The 24,220-nt window shown below is 35.4% G+C and overlaps 1 protein-coding gene across 2 annotated transcripts; it reads left to right on the plus strand.

The window, feature by feature from the left end:
* The first annotated feature begins 2,913 nt into the window (after positions 1-2,913).
* On the plus strand, positions 2,914-20,342 carry LOC133644127 (complement C1q tumor necrosis factor-related protein 7-like). 2 transcript variants are annotated; one of them, XM_062038448.1, is made up of 3 exons: positions 2,914-3,023; positions 9,788-10,015; positions 19,135-20,339. In XM_062038448.1, exons 1-3 carry the CDS (start codon positions 3,017-3,019, stop codon positions 19,761-19,763), a joined length of 864 nt encoding a protein of 287 aa, XP_061894432.1. In that variant the 5' UTR covers positions 2,914-3,016; the 3' UTR covers positions 19,764-20,339. The 2 variants fall into 2 exon arrangements, with proteins under 2 accessions (XP_061894432.1, XP_061894433.1); XM_062038449.1 differs by having other exon boundaries at positions 2,988-3,023; positions 9,736-10,015; positions 19,135-20,342.
* The last annotated feature ends 3,878 nt before the right edge of the window (positions 20,343-24,220 follow it).

Raw genomic sequence — 24,220 nt, forward strand, 5'->3', positions numbered from 1 at the left:
AATGTACACACAAACATGTATACACAATGTACACACAAACATATATACACAATGTACACACAAACATATATACACAATGTACACACAAACATACATACACAATGTACACACAAACATGTATACACAATGTACACACAAACATATATACATAATGTACACACAAACATGTATACACAATGTACACACAAACATATATACACAATGTACACACAAACATATATACACAATGTACACACAAACATGTATACACAATGTACACACAAACATATATACACAATGTACACACAAACATATATACACAATGTACACACAAACATATATACACAATGTACACATTTATTTCAACCACTGTTGTTGTTGTCAGCCATTGTTGTTGTTAGCCAATGTTGTTGTCAGCCATTGTTGTTGTTGTCATTCATTGTTGTTGTTGTTGTCAGCCATTGTTGTTGTTGTCATTCATTGTTGTTGTTGTTGTCAGCCACTATTTCTTTCAACTGATGTTGTTGTTGTCAGCCATTGTTGTTGTTTTTGTCAGCCAATGTTGTTTCTTTCAACCATTGTTGTTGTTGTCAGTTATTGTTGTTGTTGTTGTCAGCCATTGTCTCTTTCAACTGATGTTGTTGATGTCAGCCATTGTTGTTGTTTTTGTCAGCCAATGTTGTTTTCTTTCAACCATTGCTGTTGTTGTCAGCTATTGTTGTTGTTGTCAGCCATTATTTCTTTCAACTGATGTTGTTGATGTCAGCCATTGTTGTTGTTTTTGTCAGCCAATGTTGTTTCTTTCATCCATTGCTGTTGTTGTCAGCTATTGTTGTTGTTGTTGTCAGACATTGTTTCTTTCAACTGATGTTGTTTTTGTCAGCCAATGTTGTTTTTTCAACCATTGTTGTTGTCATTCATTGTTGTTGTTGTTGTCAGCCACTATTTATTTCAACCTATGTTGTTTTTGTCAGCCATTGTTGTTGTTGTCATTCATTGTTGTTGTTTTTGTCAGCCATTGTTGTTGTTGTCATTCATTGTTGTTGTTGTTGTTGTTGTTGTCAGCCACTATTTCTTTCAACCTATGTTGTTTTTGTCAGCCATTGTTGTTGTTTTTGTCAGCCAGTGTTGTTTCTTTCATCCATTGCTGTTGTTGTCAGCTATTGTTGTTGTTGTTGTCAGACATTGTTTCTTTCAACTGATGTTGTTTTTGTCAGCCATTCTTGTTTCTTTCAACCATTGTTGTTGTCATTCATTGTTGTTGTTGTTGTCAGCCACTATTTATTTCAACCTATGTTGTTTTTGTCAGCCATTGTTGTTGTTGTCATTCATTGTTGTTGTTTTTGTCAGCCATTGTTGTTGTTGTCATTCATTGTTGTTGTTGTTGTTGTTGTCAGCCACTATTTCTTTCAACCTATGTTGTTTTTGTCAGCCATTGTTGTTGTTGTCATTCATTGTTGTTGTTTTTGTCAGCCATTGTTGTTGTTGTCATTCATTGTTGTTGTTGTTGTTGTCAGCCACTATTTCTTTCAACTGATGTTGTTGTTGTCAGCCATTGTTGTTGTTTTTGTCAGCCAATGTTGTTTCTTTCAACCATTGCTGTTGTTGTCAGGCATTGTTGTTGTTGTTGTCAGCCATTGTTTATTTCAACTGATGTTGTTTTTGTCAGCCATTCTTGTTTCTTTCAACAATTGTTGTTGTTGTTGTCAGCTATTGTTGTTTCTTTCAACCGTTGTTGTTGTTGTTGTTGTCAGCTATTGTTGTTTCTTTCAACCGTTGTTGTTCTGAGCCATTGTTGTTGTTGTTGTTGTTGTCGTCACCCATTGTTGCTGCAGCAGAACATGCAAAGATCAGCTGCAGTACTCACACTGGCCACTGAGTGTCAGTAAAGATCAGCTGCAGTACTCACTTTGGCCACTGAGTGGCAGTAAAGATCAGCTGCAGTGCTCACTTTGGCCACTGAGTGGCAGTAAAGTCCGACTCAAACTGTGAAGAGATTTCACGTTGCCGACATGTTGGAATGAGAGATGACGTCATTTAAGACACTTCTTTATGCAGCAGTTTCACATCCAAACATCTGTTCTTAGATGACGTCATTGCCTCACTCAGCAAGATACCACAAATGTAAACATCATCAATAAATAAACATGTCATTGATGATGAATACACACATACACACACACACACAATTATATAAATATTACCTACATATATACTCACACACGCACACACACACACACACACACACACACACACACACACACACACACACATATATACCTATTACCTACATATACACACACACACATATATATACCTATTACCTACATATATACTCACACACATATATACCTACCTACATATATACACACACACACACACACATATTCATATTGTGTGTATTTGTACTTGGTCATACTCATATTGTGTGTATTTGTACTTGGTCATACTCATATTGTGTGTATTTGTACTTGGTCATACTCATATTGTGTGTATTTGTACTTGGTAACACAATATGAGTATTACCAAGTACAAATACACACATTGTGAGTATTACCAAGTAAAAATACACACAATATGAGTATTACCAAGTACAAATACACACAATATGAGTATTACTATTGTGTGTATTTGTACTTGGTAATACTCATATTGTGTGTATTTGTACTTGGTAATACTCATATTGTGTGTATTTGTACTTGGTAATACTCATATTGTGTGTATTTGTACTTGGTAGTACTCATATTGTGTGTATTTGTACTTGGTAATACTCATATTGTGTGTATTTGTACTTGGTAATACTCATATTGTGTGTATTTGTACTTGGTAATACTCATATTGTGTGTATTTGTACTTGGTAATACTCATATAGTGTGTATTTGTACTTGGTGTTGTGTCTGCCTGCATGACAGAAAGGGGGCGGGTCCAGGCTGAGGGGGGAGGAGTCCATGCAGCTGGACTTGTCTGAGGGCAGCACGCTGATGTGGTGATATCACTGAAGTAGAAGATGTCAACCTAAGTGTAGGACCGATCTTCCATGGGAGGTAAGACTGATACTGATAACTATGTCATACTGATAACTATGTCACATGTAGTCTGATACTGATAACTATGTCACATGCAGTCTGATACTGATAACTATGTCATACTGATAACTATGTCACATGTAGTCTGATACTGATAACTATGTCACATGTAGTCTGATACTGATAACTATGTCATACTGATAACTATGTCACATGTAGTCTGATACTGATAACTATGTCACATGTAGTCTGATACTGATAACTATGTCACATGCAGTCTGATACTGATAACTGTGTCACGATACTGATAACTAAGTCACATGTAGTCTGATACTGCTAACTATGTCACATGTAGTCTGATACTGCTAACTATGTCACATGTAGTCTGATACTGATAACTATGTCACATGCAGTCAGATACTGCTAACAATGTCACATGTAGTCCGATACTGCTAACTATGTCGTATGTAGTCTGATACTGATAACTATGTCATACTGATAACTATGTCACATGTAGTCTGATACTGATAACTATGTCATACTGATAACTATGTCACATGTAGTCTGATACTGATAACTATGGCACATGTAGTCTGATACTGATAACTATGTCATACTGATAACTATGTCACATGTAGTCTGATACTGATAACTATGTCACATGTAGTCTGATACTGATAACTATGTCATACTGATAACTATGTCACATGTAGTCTGATACTGATAACTATGTCACATGTAGTCTGATACTGATAACTATGTCGCATGTAGTCTGATACTGATAACTATGTCATACTGATAACTATGTCACATGTAGTCTGATACTGATAACTATGTCATACTGATAACTATGTCACATGTAGTCTGATACTGATTACTATGTCACATGTAGTCTGATACTGATAACTATGTCACATGTAGTCTGATACTGATAACTATGTCATACTGATAACTATGTCACATGTAGTCTGATACTGATAACTATGTCACATGTAGTCTGATACTGATAACTATGTCATACTGATAACTATGTCACATGTAGTCTGATACTGATAACTATGTCACATGTAGTCTGATACTGATAACTATGTCACATGCAGTCTGATACTGATAACTGTGTCACGATACTGATTACTAAGTCACATGTAGTCTGATACTGCTAACTATGTCACATGTAGTCTGATACTGCTAACTATGTCACATGTAGTCTGATACTGATAACTATGTCACATGCAGTCAGATACTGCTAACAATGTCACATGTAGTCCGATACTGCTAACTATGTCGCATGTAGTCTGATACTGATAACTATGTCACATGTAGTCTGATACTGATAACTATGTCACATGCAGTCAGATACTGCTAACAATGTCACATGTAGTCCGATACTGCTAACTATGTCGCATGTAGTCTGATACTGATAACTATGTCACATGTAGTCCGATACTGCTAACTATGTCGCATGTAGTCTGATACTGATAACTATGTCACATGTAGTCTGATACTGATAACTATGTCACATGCAGTCAGATACTGCTAACAATGTCACATGTAGTCCGATACTGCTAACTATGTCGCATGTAGTCTGATACTGATAACTATGTCACATGTAGTCTGATACTGATAACTGTCACATGTAGTCTGATACTGATAACTATGTCACATGCAGTCTGATACTGATAACTATGTCACGATACTGATAACTATGTCACATGTAGTCTGATACTGCTAACTATGTCACATACAGTCTGATACTGATAACTATGTCACATGTAGTCTGATACTGCTAACTATGTCACATACAGTCTGATACTGATAACTATGTCACATGTAGTCTGATACTGATAACTATGTCACATACAGTCTGATACTGATAACTATGTCACATGTAGTCTGATACTGATAACTATGTCTGTCGATGATTATTATCTCTATCATTATTATTGTTATTATGATGATGATTATCTACATCGTTATTATTGTTATTATGATGATGATTATCTACATCATTATTATTGTTGTTATTATGATGATTATTATCTACATCATTACTATTATGATGATTAGCTACATCATTATTATTGTTGTTATTATGATGATTATTATGTACATCATTATTATTGTTTTTATTATGATTAGCTACATCATTATTACTGTTATTATGATGAATATTATCTACATCATTATTATTATGATGATTATGTACTTCATTATTATTGTTGTTTTATGATGATAATTATCTCTATCATTATTATTATTGTTATTATGATGATTATTATTTACATCATTATTATTGTTGTTATTATGATGATGACTATCTACATCATTATTATTGTTATTATGATGATTATTATTTACATCATTATTATTGTTATTATGATGATGACTATCTACATCATTATTATTGTTATTATGATGATTACGCCCGATTGTAGCAGAGATAGGCTCCAGCGCCCCCCGCGACCCCGAAGTGAATAAGCGGTAGAAAATGGATGGATGGATTATTAACATCATTATTATTGTTGTTACTATGATGATGATAATCTACATCATTATTATTGTTAATAAGAGGATTATTATCTCTAACATTATTGTTGTTGTTACGATGATGATTATCTACATCATTATTATTGTTATAATGATGATTATTATTATTGACATCAATCAATCAATCAATCAATGTTTATTTATATAGCCCTAAATCACAAGTGTCAATATTATTGTTGTTATTATGATGATGATTATCTACATCATTATTATTGTTATTATGATGATTATTATGTACATCATTATTATTGTTATTATGATGATTATTATTGACATCATTATTATTGTTGTCACTATGATGATGATAATCTACATTATTATTATTGTTATTATTATGATTATTATCTCTATCATTATTATTGTTGTTATTATGATGATGATTATCTACATAATTATTATTGTTATTATGATGATTATTATCTACATCATTATTATTGTTGTTATTATGATGATGACTATCTACATCATTATTATTGTTATTATTATGATGTTTATTATTGACATCATTATTATTGTTATTATTATGATGATTATCTACATCATTATTGTTGTTATTATGATGATTATAATTGACATCATTATTATTGTTGTTATTATGATGATGATTATCTACATCATTATTCTTGTTATTATCTACAACATTATTATTGTTGTTATTATGATGATTATAATTGACATCATTATTATTGTTGTTATTATGATGATGACTATCTACATCATTATTATTGTTATTATTATGATGTTTATTATTGACATCATTATTATTGTTATTATTATGATGATTATCTACATCATTATTGTTGTTATTATGATGATTATAATTGACATCATTATTATTGTTGTTATTATGACGATGATTATCTACATCATTATTCTTGTTATTATCTACAACATTATTATTGTTGTTATTATGATGATTTGTATCTACAACAGGTGTTGTATTTGACTACATAGGTAAAAAAGAGTACAATGTAGATCATATCTGAATACAACATCCACATCTTGCTCCAACACAGTAAATAAGTGCGACATCCCATCATGCATTGCACTGCTGATCTGTTTAGTCAGCAGAGGGGGGGGTGGGGGGGTAGTTGAAATACTTCTTCAGCATGTGATGTTCTCTGAACACATTTGGTGCACATCTGGATCCACATGTGCTCCTTTCATGCTGACGTCATCATCTTGGCTCTGAGGGAAATATTCACTTTTCTTCTGGAACTTTCTCCTCCGAACCTCCTGAATGCACAGAAAGGTCAAAGGTCAGGATAGGTTCATGGTGTGGCATTTACATTTCACGCACACACACACACACGTGTTCCCGCCTCGCCCTGGTCCATTTGTGTGTGTGTGTGTGTGTGTGTGTGTGTGTGTGTGTGTGTGTGTGTGTGTGTGTGTGTGTGTGTGCATGTGTGTGTGTGTGTGTGTGTGTGTGTGTGTGTGTGTGTGTGTGTGTGTGTGTGTGTGTGTGTGTGTGTGTGTGTGTGTGTGTGTGCGTGCGTTTCCCTCTGAGAAAAGTTCCTGTTCCCCCTTCCTTGGTGCTTGCCTCTAACACAAGAGTCATGTCACACTTTGGGAATGTTTTGGCCCAAAGACGAGTTGGACACAAGTTTGATGTGAGCGCTCACACACCATGTGTGCAATAAGTACAAGGTACAATAATGATAATAATGACAACATTAATAATGCTAACAATGATAATAATGATAATAACAACATGAATATTAATATAAGAAGAATGATAATAGTAACAATAATAATAATGATAATAATAATAATATGAATATTACGCTCACACACCATGTGTGTAATAAGTACAAGGTACAATAATGATAATAATGAAAAAATTAATAATGCTAACAATAATAATAATGATAATAACAATATTAATAACAACAATAATTTTAACAACAATATTAACAATAATGATGACAATAACAATGCAAATAATAACTATATTATAAAAATAACAACAAAAGAAGAATGATAACAATAGTAGTAACAATAATAATAATAATAATAATAACAATAATAATGACAATATTAACAATACTTATCATTCTAACAATATTAATAGCATTAATAATAAAAACAATAATGATAACAATAATAAGAATAATATCAAGAATGATGATAATAATAATAACAATAATAATAATAATAAAATAATACAATAATAATACAAACAATAACATACATAATATAATAACAATATTAACAATAATAATAATAATAATATTATTAACAATGATAATAACAATAATGATGACGATAATAATAGTAATGATAATTACCAAAACAATTATATAAGAGAAATAATAATAATAACAATAATAGTAACAATAATAATAATAACAATACAAATAATAACTATATTATAAAAATAACAACAAAAGAAAAATGATGACAATAGTAGTAACAATAATAATAATAATAATAATAATAATAACAATATTAATGACAATATTAAGAATAATTATAATACTGACAGTATTAATAGCATTAATAATAAAAACATTAATGATAACAATAATTAGAATAATATCAAGAATGATGATGATAATAATAATAATAATAATAATAAAATAATACAATAATAATACAAACAATAACATACATAATATAATAACAACAATATTAGCAATAATAATACAAATAATAACAACAATGATAATAACAATAATGATGACAATAATAATAGTAATGATAATTACCAAAAAAAATTATATAAGAGAAATAATAATAATAACAATAATAGTAACAATAATAATAATAATAATAATAATAATAATAATAATAATAATAATAACACCAATTTTAACATTAATAAAAATAATAATAATGATGATGATAACAATAGGAATGATAACAAAAAATAATAATATAAGAAAAATAACAATAGTAATATAATAATAATAATAACATAATGATGATATTAATAATAATAATAATAACAATGATGATAACAATAATAATAGTGATAAAAACAAGAATAACAATAATGATAACAATATTAACAATAAAAATACAAATAATAATAATGATGTAAATAATAATAACAACATTGATAATAACAATAATGACAATGACAATAATAATGATAATAACAACATTAATATTAATATAAGAAGAATGATAATAGTAACAATAATAATAATGATAATAATAATATTAATATTGATAATAACAATAATTATGACAATAACAATAGTAATGATAATAACCAAAACAATTATATAATAAAAATAATAATAATAACAATAATAGTAACAATAATAATAATAATAATAATAATAATAATAATAATAATAATAAAAACAATAATAATAATAACAACAATTTTAACAATAAAAATAATAATAATGATGATGATAATAATAACAATAATGATGACAATAACAATAGGAATGATAATAACAAAAAATAATAATATAAGAAAAATAATAATAGTAACAATTATAGTAACAATAATAATAGCATTAATAGTAAAAACAATAATAATAACAATAATATTAACACTAATAATGATAATAACATGATGATATTAATAATAATAACAATGATGATAACAATAATAATAGTAATAAAAACAATAATAACCATAATGATAACAAAATTAACAATACAAATAAAAATAATAATAATGATGTAAATAATAATAACAACACTGATAATAACAATAATGACAATGACAATAATAATGATAATAACAGCATGAATATTAATATAATGATAATGATAATAGTAACAATAATAATAATGATAATAATAATATTAATATTAATAATAATAATAACAATAGAGTCTGTAGCAGAAGCTTTTTGGGGTCAGTAGACTTGCAGCTGACATGTACATTAGGGGCGCACTAAATATCCATTCAAGTTTTTGGATCCTTATTCATCTTCTTTATGAAATGAGTCATCATTTCAAAGAATGGATTCCATTTATTTCTTATTCAAAACTCAATTTTGAAAAAGACTCAGTATAATTATGACACGAAATAATATATTGCAGGAATCAATCATCGGATTGAGTCGTTGGGTTCCCAAAGGTTTGCACCCCCGTTGTACACATGATGTTTTTAGGGGTGCACACTTTCTACATGGAAGTCTAACTTTGAAAAGGTGATATAAAATATGTCCAAACAACAATCACACACAAAAGAATAAGTTGTGTTTGAACGCAGAATGAAAGAACGCTCCGAGTGGGAGTCAGAAGGAATGTTCTTGTGGGTGCAGATGTGAAGATGTGGGCCGTCATGGCGCTGATCTGCCTGTGCCAATGTGGACTGGCACAGCTGCTGAAGGGAATGCCCCCCCGTCTGCTCTGCAGCGTACCCGGATCACCCGGCACCCCCGGCCAGCCCGGCCCCAGCGGGGCCCCGGGAGGGGACGGGAACGTGGGTGTCCCTGGCAGAGACGGCAGAGACGGCAGGAAAGGGGAAAAGGGACAGAAGGGAGATCCAGGTATGATATCATCAGAAGATTCTACACCAGGGGATCCGTATCCGTCTGTTCTAAATCTGTCTGATGTACACATTTAGATGGAGATGATCATATGTGATGTACACATTTAGATGATCATATATGATGTACACATTTAGATGGAGATGATCATATGTGATGTACACATTTAGATGTAGATGATCATATGTGATGTACACATTTAGATGTAGATGATCATGTTGGATGTACACATTTAGATGATCATATATGATGTACACATTTAGATGATCATATATGATGTACACATTTAGATGTAGATGATCATATGTGATGTACACATTTAGATGATCATATGTGATGTACACATTTAGATGTAGATGATCATATGTGATGTACACATTTAGATGTAGATGATCATATGTGATGTACACATTTAGATGTAGATGATCATATGTGATGTACACATTTAGATGTAGATGATCATATGTGATGTACACATTTAGATGATCATATGTGATGTACACATTTAGATGATCATATGTGATGTACACATTTAGATGGAGATGATCATATGTGATGTACACATTTAGATGATCATATATGATGTACACATTTAGATGATCATATGTGATGTACACATTTAGATGTAGATGATCATATGTGATGTACACATTTAGATGTAGATGATCATATGTGATGTACACATTTAGATGATCATATATGATGTACACATTTAGATGGAGATGATCATATGTGATGTACACATTTAGATGTAGATGATCATATGTGATGTACACATTTAGATGATCATATATGATGTACACATTTAGATGATCATATGTGATGTACACATTTAGATGGAGATGATCATATGTGATGTACACATTTAGATGTAGATGATCATATGTGATGTACACATTTAGATGTAGATGATCATATGTGATGTACACATTTAGATGATCATATGTGATGTACACATTTAGATGGAGATGATCATATGTGATGTACACATTTAGATGTAGATGATCATATGTGATGTACACATTTAGATGTAGATGATCATATGTGATGTACACATTTAGATGATCATATATGATGTACACATTTAGATGATCATATATGATGTACACATTTAGATGTAGATGATCATATGTGATGTACACATTTAGATGATCATATATGATGTACACATTTAGATGATCATATATGATGTACACATTTAGATGATCATATATGATGTACACATTTAGATGTAGATGATCATATGTGATGTACACATTTAGATGATCATATGTGATGTACACATTTAGATGTAGATGATCATATGTGATGTACACATTTATATGATCATATATGATGTACACATTTAGATGTAGATGATCATATGTGATGTACACATTTAGATGTAGATGATCATATGTGATGTACACATTTAGATGATCATATGTGATGTACACATTTAGATGTAGATGATCATATGTGATGTACACATTTAGATGTAGATGATCATATGTGATGTACACATTTAGATGATCATATATGATGTACACATTTATATGATCATATATGATGTACACATTTAGATGATCATATATGATGTACACATTTAGATGTAGATTTGATTTTGATTTTTATTAAGGATCCCCATTAGCTGGTTGCCTCAACAACCCACTAGTCTTCCTGGGGTCCACAATTCAATACAATTACAAGTAAAAGCATATAATTATAACTACACAATACAGAAAAAAATAAAAGCATCAATAAAAAAACAAGCAAACAATTTACAGTCACAGAATAATAATTACCATATAAATATAACAAACAAATCATCAATGAGCAAACTAATTTAAAAACTCAGATAAAATATTACTCTCTTTTTAAAAACCTGTTTACTTTCAATGCTGGTGAGAATTCGAGGCAGGTTATTCCAGAGCGATAAAGATCTATAAATAAAATATTTCCGCAAAGCATTCTTCCTGGGACGAGGGAGTACAAAATGCCCCTCACTGGATGCCCTGGTATTGTGATTATGTATAGTGCTACTGTGAACTATTTGGGCCATGAGAAAAGCAGGAGTTTTACTACCGGTTACTGATTTGAACAATATAAGAGTATTAGCCAACAACCTGTTCTGCACTGTTAGCCAGGAAAGAGAAGCATGCATTTGGTTCACATTGGTTCTTAGTGAACAACCAAGAACCAGCCTTGCTGCCCTATTCTGGACAATCTGGAGCTTACTGATCTCACCACTTGCAGCAGACGCCCAGACTGTAGAACAATAGTCAATATGACACAAGACTAAACTCTTAACAATTTGACAAAGAAGAGGTGGATCAGCAAAACCAGCACATTTCCTGGAAATACCAACAGCCCTTCCCATCTTTGTAACTATATCACTGATATGATTTGACCAGGATAGAGTGCAGTCCAGCATCACTCCAAGGAGCTTGGCACTTCTGACCTGTTGAACTGTTGAAATACCTAGCCTCAAATCCAACTTTGGGTCACAAGATAACCCTTGCCTAGTCCCCAATATAATACTTTTTGTTTTTGAGGTGTTAAGGACAAGTCTGTTACATACTGTCCAGTCATGCACAGCTTTTAGTTCCTCACTCAATACTACATTAAGTACACTGCATGATGGTGCAGCATGATATAAGGTTGCATCATCAGCATAAAGAACCAATCTTGCACGCCCGGTAGCCCAAGGTAAATCATTGGTGAATATAGAAAAAAGTAAAGGTCCTAGGCAACTTCCCTGTGGAACACCACAATCCAAACTTCTGCTATTAGACAAGCTGCCATTAAGATACACCTGTTGTGATCTTGAGGACAAATAACTCTGTATCCACATTAAACTTGAAGTATTAAAACCATAACATTTAAGTTTCTCAATTAAAAGAGAGTGGTCAATCATGTCAAATGCAGCACTAAAATCTAACAGCACAGCTCCAACCAACATAGAATTATCTATAGCATTAAGCCAATCGTCCGTCATTTGTATAAGAGCCGTGGACGTAGAGTGGCCCGTTCTATATGCATGTTGAGAATCAGTTGCTAGCCCATTTGATTGAAAGTAAGCTTGAATTTGTGCATACACACATTTCTCCAGTATTTTACATAACCCAGGTAGGATGCTTATTGGTCTAGAATTGCCCTCATTGAAAGCCAATTTGGTATCCTTATGTAGAGGAGTAACCTTAGCCACCTTCCATATCTTTGGACACAGGCCCACTTGTAAACATTTATTAAAAATATGACAAACAGGCACTGATATGATACCAGCAGTCATTTTCAGTAATTTACTATCCAGGTTGTCTACACCAGCTACTTTGTTGTCAGGAAGAGAGTGTAGTAACCTCTCAACCTCACTGACTTCAACCTGATGAAAATTGAATTCACAGTCCTTATTATCCATTATAATATTCCTAATGAGGTCAGCTGATTTGTTGTTATTGGATATATGCATACCATGCCTTAATTGAGATACCTTGTCAACATAATAGTTATTAAAATGATTGGCAATGTCACATGGCTTAGTGAGTACCAACCCATTTGATTCCACAAAAGGTGTACAGACATTGTTCTTTCTACCCATGATTTCATTCAAAACATTCCATAAGTTTTTGCTATCATATCTCACATCATATAACCTCTGTTTGTAATATTCCCTTTTTTTCAGTTTGTTTAACTTTGTGACCTGGTTTCTTAAGGAACAGTACTTATGCCTGTCATCAATTAAACCAGAGTTGACGGAGGCTTTTTTAGCCATGTCTCTTTCTGTCATTAAACCTCTAAGTCCATTATCAATCCATGGGGCAGACTTAGTTTTGACAGAACACTTCTTCAAAGGGGCATGCTTGTCCACAACACTCATGTACATTAACATAAATAAGTCCAGTGCAGCCTCAGGGTCTTCCTCACTGCACACCTCGTTCCAATTTAAACAGGATATTTCATCAATAAAACATTCTTCATCAAATCTCTTATAAGACCTTGTAAAAATAATTTTCGCTTTAGGTTTAGGAACCCTTGTCTTTCTAGTGACAGATATTATATTGTGGTCAGTAAAACCTACAGGAACCGAGACTGCTTTGGAGCATTGGTCCGGAACATTTGTATAAATATGATCAATGCATGTAGCTATAATAATACCATCACTATTACTACCTATTCTCGTGGGAGGGGCAACAATTTGGGACAGATTGCAAGCATTTAAAATGGATAGTAACTTATTTTTGTTTGTACACCCCTGTCCCAGCCAGTCAACATTCATATCACCCAGTAAATAGATTTCTCTATTCGCATGATGATCATATGTGATGTACACATTTAGATGATCATATATGATGTACACATTTAGATGATCATATATGATGTACACATTTAGATGTAGATGATCATATGTGATGTACACATTTAGATGTAGATGATCATATGTGATGTACACATTTAGATGATCATATATGATGTACACATTTAGATGATCATATATGATGTACACATTTAGATGTAGATGATCATATGTGATGTACACATTTAGATGTAGATGATAATATGTGATGTACACATTTAGATGGAGATGATCATATGTGATGTACACATTTAGATGTAGATGATCATATGTGATGTACACATTTAGATGGAGATGATCATATGTGATGTACACATTTAGATGATCATATATGATGTACACATTTAGATGTAGATGATCATATATGATGTACACATTTAGATGGAGATGATCATATGTGATGTACACATTTAGATGGAGATGATCATATGTGATGTACACATTTAGATGTAGATGATCATATGTGATGTACACATTTAGATGATCATATGTGATGTACACATTTAGATGATCATATGTGATGTACACATTTAGATGTAGATGATCATATGTGATGTACACATTTAATTGTAGATGATCATATGTGATGTACACATTTAGATGATCATATGTGATGTACACATTTAGATGTAGATGATCATATATGATGTACACATTTAGATGTAGATGATCATATGTGATGTACACATTTAGATGTAGATGATCATATGTGATGTACACATTTAGATGTAGATGATCATATGTGATGTACACATTTAGATGTAGATGATCATGTCGGATGTACACATTTAGATGTAGATGATCATGTCGGATGTACACATTTAGATGATCATATGTGATGTACACATTTAAATGTAGATGATCATATGTGATGTACACATTTAGATGTAGATGATCATATGTGATGTACACATTTAGATGTAGATGATCATGTCGGATGTACACATTTAGATGTAGATGATCATATGTGATGTACACATTTAAATGTAGATGATCATATGTGATGTACACATTTAGATGTAGATGATCATATATGATGTACACATTTAGATGTAAATGATCATATGTGATGTACACATTTAGATGTAGATGATCATATGTGATGTACACATTTAGATGATCATATGTGATGTACACATTTAGATGATCATATGTGATGTACACATTTAGATGTAGATGATCATATGTGATGTACACATTTAGATGTAGATGATCATATGTGATGTACACATTTAGATGTAGATGATCATATGTGATGTACACATTTAGATGTAGATGATCATATGTGATGTACACATTTAGATGTAGATGATCATATGTGATGTACACATTTAGATGTAGATGATCATATGTGATGTACACATTTAGATGTAGATGATCATATGTGATGTACACATTTAGATGTAGATGATCATATGTGATGTACACATTTAGATGTAGATGATCATATGTGATGTACACATTTAGATGTAGATGATCATATGTGATGTACACATTTAGATGTAGATGATCATATGTGATGTACACATTTAGATGTAGATGATCATATGTGATGTACACATTTAGATGTAGATGATCATGTCGGATGTACGGATGAAGATGATCATATCTAAATTTACACAATTAGTTTAGAAAAGTGTTGGATACTTCCCCTGTTGCCTTATTTGTATTTAACTCTATTAAATGTTTACTTAGTGTCTATTAAGCGTCTACTAAGTGTTTAAGTGTCTAACAAGTGTTTACTAAGTGTCTACTAAACATTTACTAAGTGTTTAAGTGTCTAACAAGTGTTTACTAAGTGTCTACTAAGTGTTTAAGTGTCTAACAAGTGTTTACTAAGTGTCTACTAAGTGTCTACTAAGTGTTTAAGTGTCTAACAAGTGTTTACTAAGTGTCTACTAAGTGTTTAAGTGTCTAACAAGTGTTTACTAAGTGTCTACTATGTGTTTACGTGTCTAACAAGTGTCTACTATGTGTTTACGTGTCTAACAAGTGTTTACTAAGTGTCTACTAAGTGTTTAAGTGTCTAACAAGTGTTTACTAAGTGTCTACTAAGTGTTTAAGTGTCTAACAAGTGTTTACTAAGTGTCTACTATGTGTTTATGTGTCTAACAAGTGTTTACTAAGTGTCTACTAAGTGTTTAAGTGTCTAACAAGTGTTTACTAAGTGTCTACTAAACATCTACTAAGTGTTTAAGTGTCTAACAAGTGTTTACTAAGTGTCTACTATGTGTTTACGTGTCTAACAAGTGTCCACTATGTGTTTACGTGTCTAACAAGTGTTTACTAAGTGTCTACTAGGTGTTTAAGTGTCTAACAAGTGTTTACTAAGTGTCTACTAAGTGTTTAAGTGTCTAACAAGTGTTTACTAAGTGTCTACTATGTGTTTATGTGTCTAACAAGTGTTTACTAAGTGTCTACTAAGTGTTTAAGTGTCCAACAAGTGTTTACTAAGTGTCTACTATGTGTTTATGTGTCTAACAAGTGTTTACTAAGTGTCTACTAAGTGTTTAAGTGTCTAACAAGTGTTTACTAAGTGTCTACTAAGTGTTTAAGTGTCTAACAAGTGTTTACTAAGTGTCTACTATGTGTTTACGTGTCTAACAAGTGTCTACTATGTGTTTACGTGTCTAACAAGTGTTTACTAAGTGTCTACTAAGTGTTTAAGTGTCTAACAAGTGTTTACTAAGTGTCTACTAAGTGTCTACTAATTTTCTACTAAGTTTTGTAAGTGTTTAAGTGTCTACTAAGTGTCTACTACGTGTCTACTAAGTATGTACTAAGTGTTTAAGTGTCTAACAAGTGTTTACTAATTGTCTACTAAGTGTTTAAGTGTCTAACAAGTGTTTACTAATAGTCTACCAAGTGTTTAAGTGTCTAACAAATGTTTACTAAGTGTCTACTATGTGTTTACGTGTCCAACAAGTGTTTACTAAGTGTCTACTAAGTGTCTGCTAAGTTTTGTAAGTGTTTAAGTGTGTGCTAAGTGTCTACTAAGTGTTTACAAAGTGTTTAAGTGTCTAACAAGTTTTTACTAAGTGTCTACTAAGTGTCTATTAAGTGTTTTCTAAGTGTCTACTAAGTGTTTAAGTGTCTAACAAGTGTTTACTAAGTGTCTACTAAGTGTCTACTAAGTGTTTAAGTGTCTAACAAGTGTTTACTAAGTGTCTACTAAGTGTCTACTCAGTGTTTAAGTGTCTAACACGTGTTTACTAAGTGTCTACTAAGTGTTTATGTGTATAACAAGTGTCTACTAAGTGTTTATGTGTATAACAAGTGTCTACTAAGTGTTTATGTGTATAACAAGTGTTTACTAAGTGTCTACTAAGTGTTTAAGTGTCCACTACGTGTCTACTAAGTGTCTACTAAGTGTCTTCTAAGTGTCTACTAAGTGTTTAAGTGTCTACTAAGTGTCTACTAAGTGTTTAAGTGTCTAACAAGTGTTTACTAAGTGTCTACTAAGTGTTTAAGTGTCTAACAAGTGTTTACTAAGTGTCTACTAAGTGTTTAAGTGTCTAACAAGTGTTTACTAAGTGTCTACTAAGTGTTTAAGTGTCCAACAAGTCTTTACTAAGTGTCTACTAAATTTCTATTAAGTGTCTACTAAGTGTTTACTAAGTGTTAAGTGTTTGGTGCAGCTGGACCAGAGTAGAAGGGGATAGTAAATACACCATTAGTAACTATACAATTAGTAATTACACCTACCATTAGTAAATACACCATTAGTAAATACACCATTAATAAATACACCATTAGTAACTATACTATTATTAAATCTACCATTAGGGAAATATACCATTTGTAATATACAATTAGTACATATACCATTAGCAATATACCATTGGTAAATATACCTTAAATAATATACCAGTAGTACATGTAGCATTGGTAAATATAGCATTAGTAACTATTGCTATATATACCATTAGTAAATATACTATTAGTAATAAACCATTAGAAATAAACCAGTCGTAAAAATACCAATAGTAATACACCATTAGTAAATATACCATTAGTAATATACCATTGGTAATATACCATAATTAAAATACCGTTTAGATATATAGTACTAATAAATATACCAAGAGTAATGTACCATTAGTAAATATATCATCGGTAAATATACCAATAGTAAATGTACTAATAGTAAATATACCATTAGTAATATACCAGTTTAAAATATACCATTAGTAATATACCATTATTAAATGTACCACTAGTAAATATCCATACCATTGGCAAATATACCATTAGTAATATACCAGTATAAAATATACCATCAGTAATATACCGTTAGTAAATGTACCTCTAGTAAATATAACATTTGCAAATATACCATTAGTAATATACCATAATTGAATATACCATTAGAATAATACTATTAGTAAATATACCATTAGTAATATACCGTTATTAAATATACCATTACTAATATACTATTACTAATACACCGTTACTAATATACCATTATTAAATATACCATTATTAAATATACCATTACTAATACATCGTTACTAATATACCATTATTATACATACCATTGCTAAATATCCCAATAGAATTGTACCAATAGAAATGTACCAATAGTAATATACCATAAGTAAATATACCATAAGTAATATACCATTTGTAAATATCCCAATAGAAATGTACCATTAGTAAATATACCGTTATTAAATATACCATTACTAATATACCATTATTAAATATACCATTACTAATATACCATTAGTAAATATACCAATAGAAATGTACCATTAGTAAAAAATCTACTGTCGTGTTTCAGGTTTGAAAGGCAGAGTCGGGCCTACAGGTAAGCTTGGCGAGCGAGGTGGGCGTGGCCCTGCAGGTAAACGAGGTCCTGTGGGACAGGATGGAGACGCGGGCCCGCCGGGCGCTAGCCATGACGGCGAGAAAGGACAAAAGGGCCAACGCGGGACTGCCGGCACTGCGGGAAAATGCCGATGCGGCGACACGGCGCCCAAGTCAGCGTTCTCAGCGGGCATCACCAGCAGCTACCCCGTCGAGTACACGCCCATCAAGTTCAACAAGGTGCTCTTTGACATGGGCGGCCATTACAGCCCCCAGACGGGCAAGTTCACGTGTGCCTACCCGGGCATTTACCACTTCTCCTACCACGTCACACTGGCCAACAAACACCTGGCCATCGCCCTGGTGCACAACGGGCAGTATCGCCTCAAGACCTACGACGCCAACACGGGCAACCACGACGTGGCTTCTGGGTCCACGCTGATGCACCTGGACCCTGAAGACCAGGTGTGGATGGAGGTCTTCTACAAAGACCAGAACGGTTTATTTGCCGACCAGGGCTGGGCTGACAGTTTGTTCTCAGGCTTCCTGCTCTACGCTGACGCCAACTTATTGGACGCAACGGCAGAGGACGTCACACCCTGACAACACCGCCAAGGATTCTGGGAATTCTGTATTATTCTATCCAATCACATGTTATATTCATGATGTGAGATCATGGCCTATCTAGTTGATAGAAAAGCGCTATATAAATCGAATACATTATTATTATTATTATGTACTATGACTTATATCTTCATATGACCTATTGATGTACGTTATTTTAGAAGTTAGAATGATCATTTTAGTAAGAAAACCAGCAAGTTAAATAAAATGTGTTTGAAACAAACTGGTCTGGGTCTCAGGCTTGCGTCTTGTTTGGCCTCTAAACAATACTAACTAAACTAAGGAAAGGGAGTGTGTGACAAAATCCAAGAGTGAGTGGTGTTGGACTATGTGTGTTACCGTGATGTCGGATGAGGAAGCAGACAAATCCAAAGGGGGCAAGGCAAAAGGGGTCCGTGATCCGCGTGAGGTCCGTGGGGCAGAGAGAGGCGTCAGAGTCCGTGTCCAGAGCGAGGGTCGAGGATCGAGGAAGGCAAAACACGGAAGATCTCCAAGGGGTAAGACTCGGGAAGGAACTGAGGGGGGAACAAACACGGACGTCAGGCACGGAGGGAAAACGCAGAGAAAGACAGAGAGCAAAAAGCGAGAGTAGGCTTATGGTCCACCATTGAGAACTAAGTTCCCGCAAGGATCCTTGGGTCCACTGGTCCTTTATTCAGCTCCCTCTCATCAGGTCCAGGTACGCTGATTGCTGATCGCCCACAGCCTTGCCGGCATGTGGGCGTGACGCGGCCGTGGGCGCGTGCCGGGGTGCGGCAACAGAGCGCAAAGATGAGGGCGCATTGGAATACGCCCTGGCCGTGACAGCTAGAGGCCTAGTTCTACATTTCATAAACAAACTGCTCTTTGCCTTGTAGCTTCACATTCAGCTCATTCATGTGTGCCAGTATGTCCACAGCAAATGCTACATCACAAAGCTAATCGGTGTCACTCAGATCAGGATGGTAAAGCAAGTGTAATGGTACCGGGGAGAAGAAGACGACACTGAGGCAGGGAGCGCGTTTAGCCTTGGACGTGTTTATTAAAGATATAAATATAATGATGTGTAGTTAACCAAAAGGGAATGAGCGTCAGACTATGTGTAGTGGGTAACTGGAGAGTGTTATCGTAAATGTTGGAGGTGCGTGTTGAGAGGAGTGGTGCGGTCAGACAAGGGCAAGGCATGCAGGGTAGTCCGGGGGCGGAAGAGTGGTCGAGAGGCGGGAGCGAGGCGTCGTAGTCCAGGGACAGGCAAGGTGCCGGAATCATGGAAACACGAAGAAGACAGGGAAGGTCCAGGAGTGCGAGACACACAGCTCGACTCGGGGACACACACAAGGAACTGGGGGACGAGGAAGGACACGACAATCAACGCCGGGTAGTCCGGGGGCAGAAGAGTGGTCGAGAGGCGGGAGCGAGGCGTCGTAGTCCAGGGACAGGCAAGGTGCCGGAATCATGGAAGCACGAAGAAGACAGGGAAGGTCCAGGAGTGCGAGACACACAGCTCGACTCGGGGACACACACAAGGAACTGCGGGACGAGGAAGGACACGACAATCAACGCCGGGAAAACACAGAGATCAGGAATGAAAGGCAACGAGGGAGCTTGAGACGAGCTTACGGTACAATGTACAGGTTGCTACGTTCTGGCACGGGATCTCAGGATCTCCCTCTCATCAGTGCCAGGTGTGTTCATTGGAGAGTGAGTGCAGCTCGCAGCTGCTGCAGGAGTGGCACGCGCAGGGGCGCACTTGGAGGTGAGCGTACAGATGACTGCGCATTAGAATGCGCACGGGCCGTGACAGTACCCCCCCCTCCTTATGCGAGACTCCCGACGAGCTACGGAGTGCATCCGGGTTGGCCCGGTAAAAGTCCTCTAGAAGAGAGGGGTCCGCAAGGTGGGAGGCCGGCACCCAGAATCGGTCCTCCGGTCCATAGCCCTCTCAGTCGACCAGGTAATAATAATAATAATGGATTAGATTTATATAGCGCTTTTCTAGACACTCAAAGCGCTTCACAGAGAAGTGAGAACCCATCATTCATTCACACCTGGTGGTGGTAAGCTACTTTCGTAGCCACAGCTGCCCTGGGGTAGACTGACGGAAGCGTGGCTGCCAGTTTGCGCCTACGGCCCCTCCGACCACCACCTATCATTCATCATTCATTCACCGGTGTGAGCGGCACCGGGGGTGGTAAGAGGCGGGGAGCGAACCTGCAACCCTCAGGTTTCTGGCACGGCTGCTGTACCCACTACGCCATGCCGTCCCCAGGGTAGACCAGCTCTCTACCCTGCCGACGAACCCTGAGGATCTCCTTCACCATCCACACCGGATCACCACTCTCGAGGACCCTGGGAGGAGGGGGGGCAGGGGTTGGGGGTAAGAGGGGGCTGACAGACACAGGTTTTAGCTGAGACACGTGAAAAACCGGGGCAGCACGGTGATACAGGGGTTAGTGCATGTGCCTCACAATACAAAGGTCCTGAGAAGTCCTGAGTTCAAACCCGGGCTCGGGATCTTTCTGTGTGGAGTTTGCATGTTCTCCCCATGACTGCATGAGTTCCCTCCGGGTGCTCCGGCTTCCTCCCACCGCCAAAAACATGCACCTGGGGATAGGTTGATTGGCAACACTAAATTGGCCCTAGTGTGTGAATGTTGTCGGTCTATCTGTGTTGGCCCTGCGATGAGGGGACGACTTGTCCAGGGTGTACACCGCCTTCCGCCCGAATGTAGCTGAGATAGGCTCCAGCACCCCCCCGCAACCCCAAAAAGGGACAAGCGGTAGAAAATGGATGGTTGGATAGACGTGAAAAAACGGGTGGTTCTTCATGGAAGACGGGAGAGAGAAGGACGGCAGCAGGGTTGACTCTGGCTTTGATGGGGAAAGGTCCCACATTACAGGGTGCCAATTTCGGGGAAGGTACCTGTAGGTGGAGGTGCTGGGCCCGTAACATCACCTGCTGCCCGGGCCGATAGGATGGTGCCGGGATGCTGTGCCGGTTGGCGTTTTGGTGCGTCCTGTCCGACGTCTTTAATAAGGCAGCCCGAGCAGTCTTCCAGATGGTCTGGCAGCGTTTAAGGTGGGTTCGGGTGGCGGGTACCGCTGCCTCGACCTCTTGCTGGGAAAATAAGGGTGGTTGGTAGCCAAGTGAACATTCGAACGGGGACATACCTGTGGCGGAGCTGGTCATGGAGTTATAGGCATACTCCACCCACGGTATGTATCTGCTCCAGTGGGAGGGTTGGCTGGCAGTGACGCAACGGAGCATGGTCTCTAACCCCTGGTTGGGGTTCAACGGATGCCTCTTTTACCATCTCTCCGTCTTGGAAGGACTTTCGTTTTTTTAACGATGAAATGACTTTCGCTGTCGAAGTTAGCTGTGAGAAAAATGACCCTAACCCGGAGACAACTGGCATTCTAGTTCATTCACCTTTCTTCTCTTCAGCTCGCCGGTCGGTGGGAAGTCGGTGTCGTAGTTTTTATGAGAGTGCCACTCTCCCAACGGCGTGGCAGTGGTTCAATCCCCACCTTCTACCAACCTCGTCACGTCCGTTGTGTCCTTGAGCAAGACACTTCACCCTTGCTCCTGATGGGTGGTGGTTAGGGCCTTGCATGGCAGCTCCCGCCATCAGTGTGTGAATGGGTGAATGTGGAAATAGTGTCAAAGCACTTTGAGTTCCTTGAAGGTATCTTTGGGCATTTTCTCTTATTCTTACTCTTATTCTTACTCTTATTTACTTTAGAGAAGAGAAATTTGGATACTTCTTTTCTTGCCTTATTTGTATTTGCTTTTATTAAATGGATTTTATTTCATGTTTGGGGATATAAAGAAGAATAAAAAGAAGACATAGGGGGAAATTGCAGGAACAACAGGTGGATAAGACAGGGAGACAACAACTACAAAAACAACAAATACGATGTGTACAAATATGAATAGTAAAAATGATAGCAGAGAGGCATTTAGTGAAGTAAATATTAAAAACAGAAATGACAATGAACATTATTGCAAATGTGTGTGTGTGTGTGTGTTAACATTTAAATTAATAGGTGTTTGTTAACTGTATCTCCATCATATTAACACAAAGACTATGTTTTTAAAGAAGAACTTGTAGCCAATTACTGTCAGTAAAAATTGATTTTGTTGGATAAGGTTTAGGGTAGTGATTAAAGGATATTTAAATGAGCCTAAACATGTTTTGTTAATAATAGACTGTATAGTACTGTCAATGTTTATGTTTGAAATTAGTTTAAACATGTTTTTGTTAATAGACTGTAAATTTTTATGTTGGGAATTAGTTTTTAAACCTATGTAACCTATTTTTATGGACTTGCCTCTTTGTGATGTTAAGTTCCTGTTATAAACTGTTATGCCTTGACCTCTTGTTTTGAAGGCGCTCAGAGCGGAAGTGATGACACGTTGTGGTGGAGCGGAGTTTTGAAAACAAACGAAATAACGTG

Source organism: Entelurus aequoreus, linkage group LG27 (genome assembly GCF_033978785.1).
Source record: "Entelurus aequoreus isolate RoL-2023_Sb linkage group LG27, RoL_Eaeq_v1.1, whole genome shotgun sequence".
Taxonomy (NCBI): Eukaryota; Metazoa; Chordata; class Actinopteri; order Syngnathiformes; family Syngnathidae; genus Entelurus; species Entelurus aequoreus.

Bases quoted from the DNA above. Each gene is read 5' to 3' on its own strand.
- LOC133644127 (XM_062038448.1), top strand. The intron at 10,016-19,134 runs GTATGATATCAT...GTCGTGTTTCAG, and splicing joins GGGACAGAAGGGAGATCCAG to GTTTGAAAGGCAGAGTCGGG.